General features: G+C 44.7%; 1 protein-coding gene across 12 annotated transcripts in view; it reads left to right on the forward strand.

The window, feature by feature from the left end:
* Positions 1 to 14,276, forward strand: part of LOC106561933 (MAP kinase-activating death domain protein) — a 90,341-nt gene that overhangs the window by 60,363 nt on the left and 15,702 nt on the right. For 4 of the 12 annotated variants that reach the window (XM_045688981.2, XM_082957716.1, XM_082957714.1 and 1 more), the window contains 12 exons: positions 69 to 255; positions 383 to 533; positions 2,330 to 2,539; positions 4,073 to 4,129; positions 5,828 to 5,931; positions 6,277 to 6,360; positions 6,901 to 7,059; positions 7,272 to 7,404; positions 12,820 to 12,882; positions 13,427 to 13,547; positions 13,652 to 13,757; positions 13,900 to 14,010. In XM_045688981.2, the coding sequence (XP_045544937.2) occupies positions 69 to 255; positions 383 to 533; positions 2,330 to 2,539; positions 4,073 to 4,129; positions 5,828 to 5,931; positions 6,277 to 6,360; positions 6,901 to 7,059; positions 7,272 to 7,404; positions 12,820 to 12,882; positions 13,427 to 13,547; positions 13,652 to 13,757; positions 13,900 to 14,010 (1,486 nt within the window). The remainder of the gene's footprint in view (positions 1 to 68; positions 256 to 382; positions 534 to 2,329; positions 2,540 to 4,072; positions 4,130 to 5,827; positions 5,932 to 6,276; positions 6,361 to 6,900; positions 7,060 to 7,271; positions 7,405 to 12,819; positions 12,883 to 13,426; positions 13,548 to 13,651; positions 13,758 to 13,899; positions 14,011 to 14,276) is intronic. The other 8 variants (XM_045688989.2, XM_045688990.2, XM_045688991.2 and 5 more) reach the window with 6 other exon arrangements.

Raw genomic sequence — 14,276 nt, forward strand, 5'->3', positions numbered from 1 at the left:
GCCAATGGTGACATATACAAAAAGGGGAGTGTGACGGAGTGACTGAACCAGAGCTGTGTCTGTCCCAGTGAGAACCAGCAGTTCCTGAAGGAGGTGGTGCAGAGCGTGCTGGAGGGCCAAGGCGTGGGCTGGCTCAACATGAAGAAGGTGCGCCGCCTGCTGGAGAACGAGCAGCTGCGCGTCTTCGTGCTGAGCAAGCTGAACCGGGCCGTCCAGTCAGAGGAGGATGTCAGGCAGGAGGTAATCCGTGATGTGGTGAGTGGAGGAAGGAATTGGGCAAGAGAGGGGGAGAGAAGTTGTAATTGTGTTTTTAACCTTGATTTTGAATTAAAGCTGAATAACACCTTTCAATTAAACTGTGCGTGTGTGTTCTGCTCTTCAGGAGATTAGCAGGAAGGTTTACAAGGGCATGTTAGACATACTGAAGTGCACCGTTTCTAGTCTGGAACATTCGTACACCAATGCCGGGCTTGGAGGCATGGCCAGCGTCTTCGTTCTGCTGGAAATCGCACGCACCCACTACCAAACCAAAGGTAACGTTCAGAAAACCAACACTCGACTGAAAGTGTCAACATTTTCTCTCAAAGGACACATTCAATCAGCATGTCATGCCCCCTCCCAAAACTATGACTTAACTATTTCCTCTGAAAAAATGAAAGTTACTGATGCTTGATTCTTGTTTGAAACCAAAGAAGTGCTTAACAGCATTTCATATACTCCACTTAAAGGCAACGTAAGTGTTGGATAGGAAAAGGAGTGCAATCTGGATCATTTCTGGGGCCAGCCTTTTTTGTCTTTTTCTTTTATCAACTCATCTGAAAAGTAAGCAATATGTTTTTACAGCAGTGAGTTCAGGTTTAATCTCTCTGAGTCAGTACCCCCAACACATGCCTCATTTTTAGGTGACCTTTGCAGTTTAATTAAGCATTCACTGAGCGAATTTGGGTCATAAGAGCAGACCACTAGGGATGTGACAAACGATAAAAAAACAAACATTTTAATAAAAATTCAACTCAAATTCACAATGCAGCTTTGCTACTGCCAGCAACGGGTTGGGTCTCGGGGCATCCCTTTTAGATGGGTAAGCATTGCACCTCTACTGCCATTACTGTACCTCAATTCCACCTTGCAAAGTTTACATTTCCTTCCTCACGTAACTTTTTAAAATATTGCAATACAGGACTTGGCTGCTGTTGCTTGCCTTTCTCTGCCATTTTTCCAACCGTTAACGACGATGACGTAGTGTTAGAGCATCGACTCCAAAATAATCGATTCTTCGACTCTTTGCATGTCGACTCCCATTTCTAAGTGCTAAGATTCGATTCCGCGAGGAATCACTCCTAAGATTCCGATTTTTTGGGAACGGAAGAAACGGATTAGTTGCCGTACTTACGAGAATACAAACACTCACATCTTTCATAGCTAGCTAGCAAGGGACAGAGGGAGGGGAGGGGAGGGGCACAGTATAGGCATGTCGATCACCAGGCAGACAGTCAGAACCGTGCACTAGGCCTACCTATCGTCAATCAAAAGCTGCATCTCGCAATTTCTTGGCTTATAATGTCTCGCAACTTCAGTAAAGCAGGGCCTGTCGTCAATGAATAAACTAAAATAGTCTAAACGCAACAGACCGAAGACTGAACACACACTCGCATTGCAAAGAGAAAGAGCAGGGGTGTGTGTAATCATTAGTCTAAATAGTTGCAAAACGTTTTGCGGAATGGGCATAATGAATACGCCCCAGGCATCCAGAAGAAAACATGTGCATAGACGGGTTGGTTGTTTAGCAACAACGCCGATGAGTGCGCAGCTATGGGGCTAAACAGACTGGGCTGGCTTAGATTGTTGACATGTAAACTATATTTGGTCTCCAATGTTTATCGAAAACAAACACATTCGCACAATGAGCACTTGCTGTCTCTCAAATACATCTTTACAGTTGTTGATTAGCTAGCTAGTGAATTATTGCAATATTAGCATTGACATGAAATCAGTCAAAATACCTCAAAACAAAACCTGGTATCAAGAACAAGATGAAACTAGCTGAAATGTGTCACTTACGATTCCCCACATGGCAGTTTCTTGTCAGTTTTGGTAGCTATCTGGCCATCCAGGATCACAACTCACGGACTTCTGCCCAGCTGATGTATGCATATCATTTTCTTAATGTTAAGGATCCCAATTTCGTTTTTAGCGTTTGAACGTTTACACCCCTACAAACAACCGTCTATTCTAACCTTCAAACCTCCTACTGCAACTCTACACTGTCGCTACTATCTCTTTCCCTTCTTCCCTATTCTTCTCCCTTTTTCCTTCTTGATGGCCCCAGTAGAGCCAGAGAAGCACAAGAGGAGCCCCAGTGATGCTGCAAGCAGCCCGAGCAGCAAGGAGAGCCCATCTGCCCGCATGGAGGGCACCAGGCCCCCGGTGCTCCTCCTGGTACCCCGTCTCCAACTGCCGCACCCCACCTCGGGGGGCAAAGGCACCCACCACTTTGACACCCGGAGTCTGAACGAGGAGAATTTTATTGCCTCCATTGGTGTGTAGCCCACCCCATCCCCCCCCCTTGCATGCGCTCTGAGAGCACCCCTTGCCCCCCTGCTCACCAGTCTAAACCCTGCCCTACCCCTTGACCCACCTCTCTCCAACCAGGCAACAAGGGGAGTTCCCCTTCCTTAGAAAAAGAGCCTCTTATGATATTCCATCCACTTTGACCCACACCACTGATGTGGGCCCAATGGGTCAGCATTTAAAGCTGTAAAACTCGGAAATATATTTACAACATAAATACACTATGCTGGTTTGCCGTAATATTTGTACACAGGTTGCATATTTGCACATCACGCAACTCCAACCAAATTTGACAAATAACCACATTTGAATTCCAGATCTGGTCTTGGATAATATGTTGCGTAAGATTGGAACAGCTTTGAGCGGTGTAGGCGTGTGTGAAATATTGCATTGAGACCCCCCCCCCCCCAGCCTGGATGTGTTATGTGTTCCTCCCACCCTTCTCTGAATGTTGAGTGCCCCTGTTTGCCCGCCACCTCTCGTGGAGTCCTCCTTTGTTTGCCTTCTAGCACCTTGACTGTGCATGTCTTCGTTTTCTGTTGTCTTCTCGGAAACTCCAAATCTGCAGTACCGTGCTAAGGAGTCTGACCACCTGTCTCTGCCTTTACTGCAGGTTTCCTTAAAGCGTGCTGTACAAGTAGAAGTTCTCTCAGCTCTAGCATGGAGGGTGGAGTGTCACTCCCCAGTAAACAGGCCCAAGGAAGAGACAAATGTCATGCTCACCGTTAGCAAGCCACGGTTGGCATTTAGCTTAGGGATAGGGCTAATTTAACACTGAACATCGTGGAAAAGGAGTGAAGCATTGCTTCTCCTTTCGACCACCATTCTACTATCTCAAATGTTACTTTGGGTCTGTATACAGGGGACAGATTCACCCAACTCCCTCAATCTCCCTACCTACCAACCTACCCTCACTTCACCAGCCCCTTTTCTCTCTTTGGGAAGATGCAGCTTCAATTCTACAGAATGTCTTTTTGAGACTTGCACCCCTGCTTCTGCAACAGCTCCATTCAACCTGCCTGCTAGCTGGCTGGCCACTCCATCCCCATTCCATGCCCTTCACCAAGCCCTTCACCAAGCCCTGCTGCCTCTGTCACCCTGGTTCTGGAGAGCCACACACTGCTAGCCAATAAGTTAACGCCTCGGTCACAGAACATTTTCAAGGAACCCCGGTATTCCCCCCTTGTGTGGTTCTCCAGGACCATGGTCCAGGAGTGTTGGGTGTGTTGTAATGTTACACCTCAGTAGCAGTAACTGGCAATGGATCAAACTCTGCATACAGATGAATTATGTCATAGTGTTCCATATTGCCAAGCTGAAATGTGACTACTCTCAGACATTACAAAACATCCTCAATTGTTAAAATAACATTTTTTTTTAATGCTTAATTTTGTTTTATGTTATGGTTTGTCTAATGCTCATCGTCCATACCTGCCTACTCAACCAGCTCTCTGACACTCTCTCTGTCTTTCTCTCCTTGCTTGCAATGCATCTTGGGTAGAATTGTGGAGCAGGCACCATGAAAAGGATAAGCAAAAAGCTATGGAAAAACAACAGAGTAAGATATTTTTCACACACAAAAAAAGACTGGGGTATTGCATAACTGCCAGCTCTTAACATTTCCACGTCCTTCTCTCCACCTTTCCCCAACCTACCTGTGTTGATTAGTCACAAATGATTTAAATAGTTAATATAAGCGATCATGTTGACATGGATAATGATTCTAGGACTATAGGTCTGTAATCTTGATTTGAGGTCTGTACGTAACGTTTTGTAAATTTGGGGTGAATCATGTCTTGATATCAGTGGAATAACTGAGTTACGCTTGCATATCTCAAATCAGGAGTCATAATATAGGGAGTTCCTCTTTCTTTCCATAGAGCTACTCTGTCATATGTTTGCCAACAACTTTTTCCATTCCTATTCACTGAGTTGTGAAATAGTCATTGGAAACGTAGTCTGTCAGACCCATACCTAATCCCAAACATTCCCTATTTTCCTGGGCTCTTGAGGTACTATCAAAGGTAAGACAGTTGTGGCATTTTAATTTAGCCAATGTGCTTTTCTGGAAAATCACTACATGGCAAGAAGTTAAATTGTACAACAACAACAAAAACATAACTGAGCCATGAATGAATACACAATAGTTTGTTAGAGTACAAACATCTCTTGCAGGTTTGTTGGCTGTATGACCAAATGTATCACAGAAGTCAAGTCATGGTTACATTTGCATTGAACATTTGTAGATTTGCACCATTGTAATTGACTGTACTTTCTTCCAATGTAAAGGTTTGATATCCTGGACTCTTCAAAATGTACAGATTGCAGGCCAGCATTAGTTTAATTGTAGTAACATTTTCCTAGAGGTGCATTATGTGAGTCATAACAAGATGTTTCTGCAACAACTGACTGGTATATTAACAACAGCGCTGTTGGTCAATGCTTGTCTAAAAGCAAACTTGTGCAGAAAATGGTCTCCTATTTTGACTGTCCCTCAGTTTGTCTGCATGCCTAACTGCCTGAGTCTGTATGTCAATTTTTGTAACTTTGACCTCTTTTATATTGGCATCTGCCTTTGTCAATTACAGTTTGATGTACATCTATCAATATTCCTACTGATTTTGCACTCTCCACTTGCCTCTAAATAGTCACATGCTTGGTCTATTGAAATCTGACAGCTGGGTCATGTTCATTAGGGCGCACACAACAATGTTTTGCAACAGAAAACAAATGAGATATGATCTCTCTGTTTTGAGCCATTTTCTTCTGTTTTGGCCTACTGAACATGACCGATTTATTGTACATTTTTTTGCTTCCTGAATATGAAAAAACAACATAGCTGTTGTAACTGTTCATTGAATTCCACAACAAAAAAGGAAAGGCAAGATCCTCTGGCTAAATGAAGTGTCCCTATTGTAAGGCCAGTATTTCCGGTCAATCCCAAAGTGATGTTATTAGAGGTCAGACACACCAATAGCGTTTGTTGGCCGAGAGTACCTTGCACATCTGAACGTAATTTGCGAACCGAGTGCGCACCAATTTTACATGGAGAATCGTGTGTAAAGTGTCGTCATTCAGATCGGAAGACGAACGCTAAATCCACATTCAGTGCGACGTGTGCGAGCCTTTCAATAGCAGTTAGGTCACCAGCCCCCTCCCCCACTTTTCTGCCAGTTGCCAATCATGTGACACTCCGTAAGGGGGCAGTGTGGAAGTGCGTATGGCACCCGTGCTGACGGCAACATGTATCCTGCAGGAGCGGAGGGGGCTAAGAAACAGCACCCTGAGCTGACTGACACAGAGGAGAAGAAGTCCCAGATCAGTGCTGACAGTGGCCTCAGCGTCACCTCTGGATCCCAGGTCTGTTCTTTTCCAAAGCCTGCTCTTGTAACTAAGTGAAGAATGCACACGTTGAATCTGACACTTGTTTCACGTCGGTTATCCCCCAACTCTGGTGCTTGTCTGCTGGTTCTCATTCTTGTCAAAATGTCGGACATTTTCCTGTCGAAATGTAACGAGTACTTTTGGGTGTCAGGGAAAATGTATGGAGTAAAAAGTACATTATTTTCTTTAGGAATGTAGTAAGGTAAAAGTTGCCATAAATAGTAAAGTACAGATACCCCCAAAAACTACTTAAGTAGTACTTTAAAATACTTGACACCACTGTCTGTCTGCTCACCTCTCTTTCTCGGTCTTGCTTTGCAGAAGAGTGACACAGAGTCTGTGACCGGCACTGAACCGCCAGTCCTTACCAGAAGCACCAGCCAGGATTCAGAGGCCAGCACAGTGGTAGGGCGCGGCCAACACAGCGAAACAATCTCAACCCAATCCTCAGCCCCTCTCAACCTTATCTCAGTGTGACTCATCCCAAGGCCCGCTTATCCCAAAGCTCAATTTGTATCCTTAGTCTTACAAGGTTTACACTCAAGGTTCTACAGACTCATTTAAGCTCAAGCCATACATCCCCAGTAACACTTATCCCAAACCAGGTTGCTTCCCAATCTTACTAAATTCCGAGCTTGATTCATTTCTAGTCTTTGCTAACTTTAGTCCTACTCATCTCTTGTCTTGCTTTGTCTCAGCCTGGCACAATGGCTGTTGCCAAAACCGTACGTGTCATACTAATCTACTTCTTCCCCAGTGGTTCTTAGCCTTAGTGTAACTCAGTGATCCTCAAAAAAAACTTCTAGTACTTGGGCTCTCCAAGAGCAGGGTTGAGGAGTACTGATCTAACTCTTCTCTTTTAGCCTTAGTCAGTGTGAGTTCTCTGTGTCTCAGTATGCCTGATATTCACTAGTCTCCTGACACTTTGACCCCTGACCCCTCCAGATAAGTAACAGCTCAGGGGAGACGCTGGGAGCTGACAGTGACTTGAGTAGCACCGCTGGGGAGGGCTTGGGTGGCAGGCAAGCCCCCCACCTCAACCTCTCCAGGGGAACACTGTCCGACAGCGAGATTGAGACCAACCCGGCCACCAGCTCAGTGTTTGTGAGTGGAAAGTCCTTCCTGGCTGATCACACTGCTTGATTCACCAGTTAATATTAGTGCAACTGTTTTATTTTTTGGGGCGTTTTCGATAAGTGCAAATGCATTCGCTGCGGGACATGAAGTCTGCCCGTGGATGTCAATCTTGTAAATGCAGGAAAATCTTTGGCAAGACGAATTTATCCCGTGATTTATGTTTTGTGGTGTTTTCCCAGGGTAAGACCCAAAAGATGAAGCCTGGTGTGAAGGAGGCGAAGGCTAAACTTGTGCCTGTCGTGGCTAAGGGGCCTCCCACCCAGCCCTTGGAAGACATCAGCATGAGGATTTACCTGTGTGATGGCCTGCTGGGTACGTTCCAGATGACTGATGTTTTAGAAAGGCTGTGGTTTAATATCTATTCCAGTGCCGCCTTTAGTCTCCCTCTGTTCAACTTTGTGGTAAAAAGTTACAGTAAATATCTAGTAGCCTCAGCGAGATGTTGCATGCACAAAGTAAACACAATATCAGGTCAATTTCCCCAACATCAAAGAACGTTGAAGTGCGAGGCTAAATGTCTCTGCTGTCTTGCATTGTGCTCATCTCACATCTGCGGTGCTGCTCGGTGTAATGTCATCTTGCTGAGTGAATCCTTCCTATAAGGCTACATACATACATACATACATACATACATACATACATACATACATACATACATACAGTACCAGTCAAAAGTTTGGACACCTACTCGCTCAAGTTTATTATTATTATTATATATATATATTTTTTTTATTCGTTGTAGAATAATAGTGAAGACATCAAAACTATGAAATAACACATGGAATCATGTAGTAAGCAAAAATGTTTTGAACAGATAAATATATTTTTGATTCATCAAAGTAGCCACTCTTTGCCTTGATGACAGCTTTGCACACTCTTGGCATTCTCTCAGTCAGCTTCACCTAGAATGGTTTTCCAACAGTCTTGAAGGAGTTCCCACATATGCTGAGCACTTGTTGACTGCTTTTTCTTCACTCTGCGGTCCAACTCATGCCAAACCATCTCAATTGGGTTGAGGTCGGGTGATTGTGGAGGCCACGTCACGTGATGCAGCACTCCAATCTCCTTCTTGGTTAAATAGGCTTTACACAGCCTGGAGGTGTGTTGGGTCATTGTCCTGTTGAAAAACAAATGATAGTCCCACTAAGCGCAAACCAGATGGGATGGCGTATCACTTAAGAATGCTGTGGTAGCCATGCTGGTTAAGTGTGCCTTGAATTCTAAATAATCACAGACGGTGTCACCAGCAGAGCACCCGCACACCATCAAAACTCCTCCTCCATGCTTCACGGTGGCAACCACACATGCCATGTCTTGCTTCCGGACAGGCTAAACACATTCTTCGCATGCTTTGAGGATAAAACAGTGCTACCGACGGAGCCCTCTACCAAGGACTGTGGGCTCTCCTTCTCCGTGGCCAACGTGAGTAAAACATTTAAATGTGTTAACCCTCGCAAGGCTGCCGGCCCAGACGGTATCCCCAGCCGCGTCCTCAGAGCATGCGCAGACCAGCTAGCTGGTGTGTTTACAGGCATATTCTATCTCTTCCTATCCCAGTCTGCTGTCCCCACATGCTTCAAGATGGCCACCATTGTTCCTGTACCCAAGAAGGCAAAGGTAACTGAACTTAATGACTATCTCTCCGTAGCACTCACCTCTGTCATCATGAAGTGCTTTGAGAGACTAGTCAAGGATGATATCACCTCTACCTTACCTGCCACCCTAGATCCACTTCCATTTGCTTACCGCCCCAATTGATCCACAGACGATGCAATCGCCTGCACACTGCCCTATCCCATCTGGACAAGAGGAATGCCTATGTAAGAATGCTGTTTATTGACTATGGCTCAGCATTCAACACCATAGTACCCTCCAAGCTCATCATTAAGCTCGAGGCCCTGGGTCTGAACCCCGCCCTGTGCAACTGGGTCCTGGACTTCCTGACGGGCCGCCCCCAGGTGGTGAAGGTAGGAAACATCACCAGTCCGCTGATCCTCAACACTGGGGACCCACAAGGGTGCGTGTTCAGCCCCCTCCTGTACTCCCTGTTCACCCATGACTGCGTGGGTGAACACGCAGTCATGGTTGTGTCATCTGCAATCATCAAGTTTGCAGACGACACAACAATAGTAGGCTTGATTGCCAACGATGACGAGACAGCCTACAGGGAGGAGGTGTGAGGGCTCTTGGAGTGTGGTGCCTGGAAAACAACCTCTCACTCAACGTCAACAAAACAAAGGAGATGATCGTGGACTTCAGGGAACAGCAGAGTGAGCACCCCCCTGTCTACATCGATGGGACCGCAGTGGAGAAGGTGGAAAGTGTCAAGTACCTTGGCGTACACATCACTGACAAACTGAAATGGACCACTCACACAGACAGTGTAGTGAAGAAAGCCCAACAGAGCCTCTTCAACCTCAGGAAGCTAAAGAAATTTGGCTTGTCACCTAAAATCTCACAATCTTTTACAGATGCACAATTGAAAGCATCCTGTCGGGCTGTATCACCACCTGGTATGGCAACCGCACCGCCCTCAACCGCAAGGCTCTCCAGAGGGTGGTGCGGTCTCCCCAATGCTTTACCGGGGGCAAACTACCTGCCCTCCAGGACACCTACAGCACCCAATGTCACAGGAAGGCCAAAAAGATCATCAAGGACATCAACCACCCGAGCCACTGCCTGTTCAACCCGCTTTCATCTGGAAGGCATGGTCAGTACAGGTACATCAAAGCTGGGACCGAGAGAATGAAAAACCGCTTCTATCTCAAGGCCATCAGACTGTTAAACAGCCATCACTAACACAGAGAGGCTGCTGCCTATAGGCATAGAAGAGAAATCACTGGCCACTTTAAGGAATGGAACACTAGTCACTTTAATAATGTTTACATATCTGGCATTTGTCATCTCATATGTACAGTTGAAGTCGGAAGTTAACATTGCCTTTAAATTGTTGAACTTGGGTCAAACATTTCAGGTAGCCTTTCACAAGCTTCCCACAATAAGTTGGGTGAATTTTGGCCCGTTCCTCCTGACAGAGCTGGTGTAACTGCGTCAGGTTTGTAGGCCTCCTTCCACGCACACGCTTTTTCAGTTCTGCCCACAAATTTTCTATAGAATTGAGGTCAGGGCTTTGTGATGGCCACTCCAGTACCTTGACTTTGTTGTCCTTGAGCCATTTTGACACAACTTTGGAAGTATGCTTGGGGTCATTGTCCATTTGGAAGACCCATTTGCGACCAAGATTTAACTTCCTGACTAATGTCTTGAGATGTTGCTTCAATATATCCACATTATTTTCCTCCCTCATGAAGCCATCTATTTTGTGAAGTGCACCAGTCCATCCTGCAGCAAAGCACCCCCACAACATGATGCTGCCACTCCCGTGCTTCACGGTTGGGATGGTGTTCTTCGGCTTGCAAGCCTCCCTCTTTTTCCTCCAAACATAACGATGGTCATTATGGCCAAACAGTTCTATTTTTGTTTCATCAGATGACATTTCTCCAAAAAGTATGATCTTTGTCCCCATGTGCAGTTGCAAACTGTAGTCTGGCTTTTTTATGGCGGTTTTGGAGCAGTGGCTTCTTCCTTGCTGTGCAGCCTTTCAGGTTATGTTGATATAGGACTCGTTTTACAGTGGATATAGATACTTTTGTACCTGTTTCCTCCAGCATCTTCACAAGGTCATTTGCTGTTGTTCTGGGATTGATTTGAACTTTTCGCACCTAAGTACGTTCATCTCTAGGAGACAGAACGGGTCTCCTTCCTGAGCGGTATGACGGCTGCGTGGTCCCATGGTGTTTATACTTGCGTACTATTGTTTGTACAGATGAATGTGGTACCTTCAGGCGCTTGGAAATTGCTCCCAAGGATGAACCAGGCTTGTGGAGGTCTGCAATTCTTTTTCTGAAGTATTGGCTGATTTTCCCATGATGTCAAGAAAAGAGTCACTGAGTTTGAAGGTAGGTCTTGAAATACATCCACAGGTACACCTCCGATTGACTCAAATTATGTCAATTAGCCTATCAGAAGCTTCTAAAGCCCTGACATCATTTTCTGGAATTTTCCAAGTTGTTTAAAGGCACAGTCAACTTAGTGTATGTTAACTTCTGACCCACTGGAATTGTGATACAGTGAATGATAAATGAAATAATCTGTCTGTAAACAATTGTTGGAAAAATGACTTGTGTCATGCACAAAGTAGATGTCCTAACCGACTTGCCAAAACTATAGTTATTTAACAAGAAATGTACAGAGTGGTTGAAAAACAAATTTTAATGACTCCAACATAAATGTATGTCAACTTCCGACTTAAACTGTTTATACTGTGTTCTATTCTATGGTATCTTAGTCCGTTCCGCTCTGACATCGCTCGTCCATATGTATATAGTCTTAATTCATTCCTACTTCGATTTTTGTGTATTGGGTATATGTTGTGTAATTTGTTAGATAATTCTTGTTAGATATTACTGCACTGTCGGAGCTAGAAGCACAAGCATTTCGCTACACCCGCAATAATATCTGCTAATCATGTGTATGTGACCAATAAAAGTTGATTTGATGAGGAGATAATCCGTTCACCTACTCTGCGTCTCACAATAACACGCGGTTGGAACCAAAAATCTCAAATTTGGACTCATCAGACCAAAGGACAGATTTCCACCGGTCTAATGTCCAATGCTCGTGTTTCTTAGCCAAAGCAAGTCCCTTCTTCTTATTTGTGTCCTTTAGTTGTGGTTTCTTTGCAGCAATTCGAACATGAAGGCCTGATTCACATTAGTCTCCTCTGAACAGGTGATGTTTAGATCTGTCTGTTACTTGAACTCTGTGAAGCATTTATTTGGGCTGTAGTTTCTGAGGCTGGTAACTCTAAGGAACTTATCCTCTGCAGCAGAGGTAACTCTGTCTTCCTTTCCTGTGGCGGTCCTCATGAGAGCCAGTTTCATCATAGCGCTTGATGGTTTTTGCGACTGCACTTGAAGAAACGCTCAAAGTTCTTGAAAGTTTTTCAGATTGACTGACCTTCATGTCTTAAAGTAAAGACTGTTGTTTCTCTTTGCTGATTTGAGCTGCTCTTGCCATAATATGGACTTAGTCTTTTACCAAATAGGGCTATCTTCTGTATACCACCCCTACCTTGTCACAACAGAACTAATTGCCTCAAACGCATTAAGAAGGAAATACATTTCACAAATTAACTTTTAACAAGACACACCTGTTAATTGAAATGAATCCCAGGTGACTACCTCGTGAAGCTGGTTGAGAGAATGCCAAGAGTGTGCAAAACTGTCATCAAGGCAACGGGTGGCTACTTTGAAGAATCTCAAATATAAAATATATTTTGATTTGTTTAACACTTTTGGTTACTACATGATTCCATATGTGTTATTTCATAGTTTTGATGTCTTATCCTACAATATAGAAAATAGTAAAAATAAAGAAAACCCTTGAATGAGTAGGTGTGTCCAAACTTTTGACTGGTACTGTATATCTATCTGATTCATCTAACTCTTTCTCACTATTTGACTAACAGTGCATGAACTGTACTATAAAGCGTGAAGGTAGGTCTGGAGTGAATGAGGTTGGGTCTATTTATTTGTGCTTTCACCCCTTCCTGTGGTCTCTCTCTCTTCTCTTGGTTTGTCATTAACCCACTCAGCTCTGAGCTTAACCCTCTTTGCTCTGCTGCTCCTCTTCCTCCCTACTGCGTGTCCCGGGAACACCTTGCAGGGCGCGACAAGAGCTCCATGTGGGACCAGCTGGAGGATGCTGCCATGGAAACCTTCTCTCTGAGTAGGGCTGACCTCTTTCACCTTTTGACCTTCTATGTTTGTGCTTGAATGAAATGCCCACCTGGGCTCTGGTGCTCACTTGTGTATTGTCTGGTGCTTTGATGTGCTGCTTTGATCTTTACCTCCACTGGATTTCCCATCACACTGAGTGGTTGGTGTTGTAAACAATGTAGCAAGGCTCCTATGGACAAGTAAACAGGAGATAATGTCTCTTGGTTGACAAAACATTTTCAACAGTCACATGGTCAGGTGTGTGTGTTCGTATGGATGTGTGTTCGTATGGATGTGTGTTCGTTTGTGTGGGTGTTTATGTGTGTGCAGTTATGTAAGGTTCTGTTGGATCATGTGTATGTTAATGCATGTCTACTGGTGAGTGTGGGGTGACATGTACAGTAGTTGTCAGTGTGAAGGTGATTTTGACCTGGAGATGATTTTGTAGACTAGTTTTGTGTTTTGTGTGCCCTTGTGATTGTGGTCATGATGTGTTTTGTGTAAGTGTGTGTCCTTTTGGACACAGATAAGCAGTGTGTGTTGTATTTATGTAGGTAAGGAGCGCTCTACACTGTGGGACCAGGTCCAGTTCTGGGAGGATGCTTACTTGGATGCTGTCATGTTGGAGAGGGAGGGGATGGGCATGGACCAGGGACCTCAAGAGATGATTGACAGGTACAGGTTGCCTATTAGAGTGGATCTGTATTTTTGAAATGACAGCCATCCTTGTATAGCTGTGTTTCCTGTTTAGAGGCTGATGGTTACCACTGTTTACACAGATACCTGTCACTCGGGGACCACGACCGTAAGCGCCTGGAGGACGATGAAGACAGGCTGCTAGCTACTCTACTGCACAATATGATCGCCTACATGCTAATGGTTAAGGTGGGTCTATCACACACAATGTTTCACTGCGTAACCCCCGTATGTCAACTGCAGCAACTACGAATGTTCAGATAAGTAGGCATCGCATATTTTCCGACGTCTCTTGCTAAGTTTGTCTGTATATCCTTCTCTGTCTGTCCAGGTGAACAAGAATGACATCAGGAAGAAGGTGAGGCGTCTGATGGGGAAGTCCCACATCGGCCTTAGCCACAGCCAGGAGATCAACGAGTGTCTGGACAAACTGGCTAATTTGGTAAGAAAGAACCAAAGATTCTCTCTCTTCAATAAAATAGGAGCCACTAAGGCAGTCAACTGTTCTACCAAGTGGCATAAAGATTCAACGTTTTATGTGGTCCTTCGAGCCGGATCCTTTTATGCAACACATGTTTTTAGTGTGTGTGAGAATATCAGTGTTGCTGATACAGTATCTCTGTTTAACCCTCTAGATTCTACGCCCTGTCTAAGCCGGGGATGAAACATTTGATTTGGCATTATTGCTATTAGCCCATAGAAAAGCGT

The sequence above is a fragment of the Salmo salar genome, chromosome 11 (genome assembly GCF_965601325.2).
Source record: "Salmo salar chromosome 11, fSalSal1, whole genome shotgun sequence".
Classification (NCBI taxonomy): Eukaryota; Metazoa; Chordata; class Actinopteri; order Salmoniformes; family Salmonidae; genus Salmo; species Salmo salar.